The sequence below is a fragment of the Sphaeroforma arctica genome (assembly GCF_001186125.1).
Source record: "Sphaeroforma arctica JP610 unplaced genomic scaffold supercont1.154, whole genome shotgun sequence".
Classification (NCBI taxonomy): domain Eukaryota; class Ichthyosporea; order Ichthyophonida; genus Sphaeroforma; species Sphaeroforma arctica.
Window position 1 is genome coordinate 62,686 of NW_014040404.1, and position 5,747 is coordinate 68,432.

Genomic DNA, 5,747 nt, shown 5'->3' on the forward strand with positions numbered 1-5,747 from the left:
TATGTATACATATGTATATTTGAGTTTGTGTGTATATTTTTCGTATGCTTATTCAAGAATATGTTTTGAAGTATGAACATTTTCGTACGTATGTATATGTGTGTGTTTTGACTAGAATACATATACACGCATGTACTTGTAAATATAGATATATATATATATAAATATATGCGTGTGTGTGTGTGTGTGTGTGTGTGTGCGTGTGTTTGTATGTTTTATTATGTATGTATGTATGTATGTATGTATGTATATACGTATGTATATATATAATATATATATATGTATCTATGTATGTGTATGTATGTGTGTATGTATATATTATTTATATACATATATATATGTGTGTGTTTGTGTTCGTGTGTGTGTATGTGTATGTATATGTATGTCTGGATATATATATATGTGTGTGTGTGTGTGTGTGTGTCTGTGTCTGTGTCTGTATATGTATATATATACAGTCACACTTTATTTTATTGAATTTAACATGGGTGGCACACTTGGTGGCACACTTTGATGACATGAGCATTTTATCAGAGGCATATTGTACGTATTATAAAGGCTGTCTGGCGGTTTCGATTTAAGATTTACTAATCGTATGAAACCTTCTTTGTCGTCTTGGTTGACGAGTAGGTAAATATAAAATTGAGACCTTTGACACGGCCAAAAAGACATACAGTATCAACCCGAAAATGGGCATCACAGTCCGAATTCAGGTATGGGTGCACATCGTTGTATATTACTGTAGCCATATCTCTATATAGTAGCTTTTGACTACCTCGATCGTGTCAGAGTATCCATGTACTTGTTCCAAGATTCGGTCATGTGCACGTACCATGCGACTTGGTAGGTGTTTACAACTAACAGACAGGATTGCATGCATATATATCCGTGCGATTCAATACATTTTCGGATGAACATACGTATTTGAGTACTTGCAACCTCCCACTCAACTCGTGGGCGAGTGCGGCATGTTGCATATCCTGCCTTCGTCGAAAGCAGTTGAACTGTGACTACAATCCAATAAGCTTCTTTGTTTCAGACTACATGTCATGTCGGCTATAGCGTATACTGTCTTAGATCCTTAACCCTAAACCCTAAACCCTAAACCCTTAACCCAAGCCCATCATGCCCACGACTTGTGTTGCGTTGCTTTGATGGTTTTCGCCTATTCGTGTCGGTTCCTGAGCATTTTAATTTTGCGGTGCGTCTTTCCTATGAGAGCATCATAGAGTGTGCCTGTCAGTTTTTTTTTCAGTGTACTATATTCATGTGACCATACACCCTGAGGCTTCTTTTTTCCGATAAGCATCTCGCTGAACATATCCAGCATCTATCATCCTCAACACAGAATCCAGATGGTGAGAAGATCATGGACAAAGTGGTACAAAACTCGCCTGAGAAGTTCGCATTCACCACGGTTGTTCCTGGAGAGCACTATGTGTGTCTCTCAGCCGATGCCGGATGGATCGGCCGGGGCGCGGCTATTGTAAGTGGATATATTTATATTCATATTTGCATTATATTTATATTTACATTGTATTTAAATTTATATATATATATATATTAATTAATTAATTAATTAATTAGTTGTAATTATGCGTGCGTGTGGACCGTTCATATTAAACCCAAGTGGGCATGTAGTTGCTATGTGCGTATGAAACGTTCCCTTTAAAGCACGTAGATGTCTAGATGTTATGTGCCTACGGACCTTCCAGAAGTGGATATAGTACAAAGACAAAGCAAGTACTATGTAGTTGCTATATGCGTATGAAACGTTCCCATTAAAACACGTAGATGTCTAGATGTTATGTGCCTACGGACCTTCCGGATGTGGATATAGTACAAAGGCAAAGCAAGTACAAAGAATACGTCCGTCAATATTTCACGGTACTTCAGCATCGCTGAATGTATGAATTCATATATAGTGTTTTGCTGCTCTATATGTGCCGCTTTCAGAATTTGGTTGAATCGGTCAGGCTGTGGCCGTTGACAGTGGATATCTGAATTGTATGTCAGTATGTATGTATCGTGTGCACACTATTTGCAAATTGATTCAAGAACATATTATATATATATGTCTGTGTCTGTGTCCGTGTCTGTGTCTGTGTCTATGTCTGTTTGTCTGTGTGTCTGTGTGTCTGTGTGTCTGTTTGTATATTTATACATCGCAACGATCGAATACTGGCCTAGGTTTATTATACATTGCGATGAGGTAACTAATAACATTTTTTGCTTTCCTATTTCGTGCAATTTTAAAATCGTTATGAGCAGAAAGTTTACTTTGATGTGGTGATGGGTGAGGGTGCCAATGACTACGACGAGATTCGCCGCAAAGACAAATTGGATGACATTCAACTGCGTGTGCGTCAATTATTGGACCAGATCAATCAGATCTCCAAGGAGCAGGCGTACCAGAGGGTATGCTGCACTTTTGGCGTGGTAGATATGTATCTTGTACGCGTTAAGATATTGTATTGATTATGATACGTACTGTGTATATGTGTGTATGTTGGTATGTCTGTAGCCTGTATGTCTGTATATCTGTATGTTTGTATGCGTGTATGTGTGCATATATGTTGTTATGTTTGTATGTCTGTATGTGTGTATATATGTTGTTATGTTTGTATGTCTGTATGTCTGTATGTCTGTATATATGTTGTTATGTTTGTATGTCTGTATGTCTGTATGTGTGTATATATGTTGTTATGTTTGTATGTCTGTATGTGTGTATTCGTGTGTTGGTGTGTTCGTGTCCTGTCCATACGTATACGAGATACACCGCAAGGACAAAAGGGATAACATTTAGCTGCGTGCGCGTTTCTTGCTGGATCAGATCCACCAGAGCTACAGAGAGCTAGCCATTAAGCGATTATAACGAACTTCAGCTTGGTAGATTTGGTGCCCGCGCTTGGATATTGAGATATATTGTCTGTATGTTCATATATGTGTGTTTATACCTTGCGCATACATGAACTCATTCTATCTCGTGTGCAGGTTCGTGAGGCTCGTTTCAGGCATACGAGTGAAGCTACCAACAGCCGCGTCATCTACTGGTCCTGTGCTCAATTCGCAATCCTGATAGGTACGTGTTAACTTTTAATTGTATCTATTCTTTTAACTGTGTAAGTTGTTACTTTGACGTTGTCCCTACAAACATGTGCCATGGGAATTTGGTCCACGAAATTTAGAAGCCCAAAGCTCACAGGGTAGACACTGTGTACTCCACGGAAATACATATCAAGACATTGACATATACATACACACATACAATATTTACATGTACGTATACACATAATTTTTACCATGTACGTATACACAATATCACCATATGCATGCAGAAGCATACCCTAAACATCACGACATCACCAAATAGCTTGAAGGCAGATTAGCTCAAGCCATCTCAGTGGCACAATCGGAGCCGTTCGCACGTGTGCATACAAATTGTTTTGTACCATGACAGACGTATCCAGTGCGTCTACATTGGTATCTTATCGACCTATATGTGCGATGTGTTAAGCCTCGATTCGTGTGATATCTATCCTGTCATTCCAAAGCGTAATTTACATATTCTCTCCTCATAACGAACCGTATACTACGTTTTCTCCTCTGTCCGTCCATTGCAGTGGCCGGTCTGTGGCAAACGCGCCACCTTCGAGGCTTTTTCGAGGCCAAGAAATTGGTATAGGCAGTCGAAGGGATGCACATCAAGCACACATGTGAAGGGGTACATATCAGACACAGTACACAACTAGGAATGAGGCTGTCAATGGAAGTGCACAGATGATATATATTGTACTGGATGGACGTTTTCAGTAAAACGGGATTAAACGGTACTACTAGGTATTCCCTTGGTCTTGGAGTTCGGAGAGGATTCAATTGGGCGGTTACAGATACTTGAGAAAACAAGAGTTGTCGGTTGAAGTGTAGTCAAGCTTCGTATTCGGTTAGGTGGGATACAGTACAGTGGTGCTGTTCAGGACCACCCACTTTGATTGGACTGAGATTCAGTTCATATTAATTTTATATTGATTGTACAGTGATTCAGTTCATGTTCAGTTCTGACTGGTTGTACAATGATTCAGTTCATATTAACTTCAGATTAATTGTACAGTGATTCAGTTCATATTAATTTCTGATTGATTGTACAGTGATCCAGTTCATGTTAATTTCATATAAATTGTAAAGTGATTCGGTTCATATCAATTTCATATTTGTAGCATAGTGATTCAGTTCGAATTAATTTTATATTAATTGTGCAGTGGTTCCAACTAAACTAACCGTACATCAATTTGATTTATACCAGCTGTACGCTGATTCGACATAAACCTTTTTGGTACAGAAGTGATTCCACTTAGACTAATTGTAGTGTTTCAATTTGGACCGGTTGTATAATAATCGAATGGTAACAAATAAACAGTGGGTCAGTAAAGTCTGAATGAAGTACATCAATTTAAGAATAGTTGTACAGTGATTTAATCTAGTCTGAACTAATTTAATTTGAACCATTTGTACAGTAATTCAATCTAGTCTGAATGAAGTACTTCGATTTAGACTAATTGTACAGTGACTCTTATCTAGTCTGAAGAACTAATTCAATTTAGACATGGTACAGTGATTCAAGCCAGTCTGAATGAAGTACTTCAATTTAGACAATATATACAGTGATTCAATATAGTCTGAACTAATTCAATGTAGACTAATTGTACAGTGATTCAATCTTTAGTATGAACTAATTTTATGCAGTGATTGAACTCGGCAGCAAAAGTAACAAAAAGGCACAATAATCACCGCACACCCCTGTGTTTTCTCCAGCAGACACATCGCAATGCGATATGTTGTTTTGTTTATACATACTTGTACGCATTTGTAACTAATGGTATGTATATTCCAGTACTTCCGGGAGTACATAGATTGTTTCATATATAAATGGCAACCGCTCAAGAAGAATGCTTGAGACAGGTGACGTGCTCAACACTAACGAGTTCCTCCAGTACTGTATTTCTTTATTTCCTTCGCGGCACTGTTCGATAAATAGAGACTACTCGTCAGGTGCCGAGGTGTTGTCGCCACTTAAACCCTCCATGCGAATCCTGTCGCATTATGCCATACGATCTTCTCTTATCATTATATATTTTGTTTTTGTTTTTGTTACTGGTATTGGTATTGTTATTATTATTGTTATTGTTAGTTATTGTTATTGTTATTATTATCTTGCTATTCTTATTATAATTCGTATTCTTATTCCATTTCTTATTTTTATTATTATTCTTAAGTATTGATATCTATATATATATGTGTGTGTGTGTGTCTGTGTGTGTGTGTGTATATTGTTATATATATTGTTATATTGTTATATTGTTATATTGTTATATTGCTATATTGTTATATTGTTATATTGTTATATTGTTATATTGTTATATTGTTATATTGTTATATTGTTATATATATATATATGTATATTGTTATATTGTCATACTATTATATTGTTCTATTGTTATATTGTTAAATTGTTATATTATATTGTTATATTGTTATATTGTTAAATTGTGTTCATCTATTGATATGTATGTAGATATAATATATATGTATATATATATATATATATATATATATATATACATTGTGTGGTGTGTGTATATGTGTGCGTGTGTGTGTGCGTATATATATATATATATATATATCATATATACACATATGTATATATATATATATGTGTGTGTGTGTGTGTGTGTGTGTGTGTTTATAAA

The 5,747-nt window shown here is 36.2% G+C and overlaps 1 protein-coding gene across 1 annotated transcript; it reads left to right on the forward strand.

Annotated features, from left to right (window-relative positions):
* The first annotated feature begins 626 nt into the window (after positions 1 to 626).
* Positions 627 to 4,031, forward strand: SARC_03141 (hypothetical protein). Its single transcript, XM_014303077.1, has 5 exons — positions 627 to 713; positions 1,349 to 1,486; positions 2,272 to 2,418; positions 2,995 to 3,082; positions 3,624 to 4,031. Exons 1-5 carry the CDS (start codon positions 690 to 692, stop codon positions 3,683 to 3,685), a joined length of 459 nt encoding a protein of 152 aa, XP_014158552.1. The 5' UTR covers positions 627 to 689; the 3' UTR covers positions 3,686 to 4,031.
* Positions 4,032 to 5,747: the final 1,716 nt, after the last annotated feature.

Bases quoted from the DNA above. Each gene is read 5' to 3' on its own strand.
- SARC_03141 (XM_014303077.1), top strand. From the start codon at position 690: ATGGGCATCACAGTCCGAATTCAG. The intron at 714-1,348 runs GTATGGGTGCAC...TCCTCAACACAG, and splicing joins GCATCACAGTCCGAATTCAG to AATCCAGATGGTGAGAAGAT. The intron at 2,419-2,994 runs GTATGCTGCACT...TCTCGTGTGCAG, and splicing joins AGGAGCAGGCGTACCAGAGG to GTTCGTGAGGCTCGTTTCAG.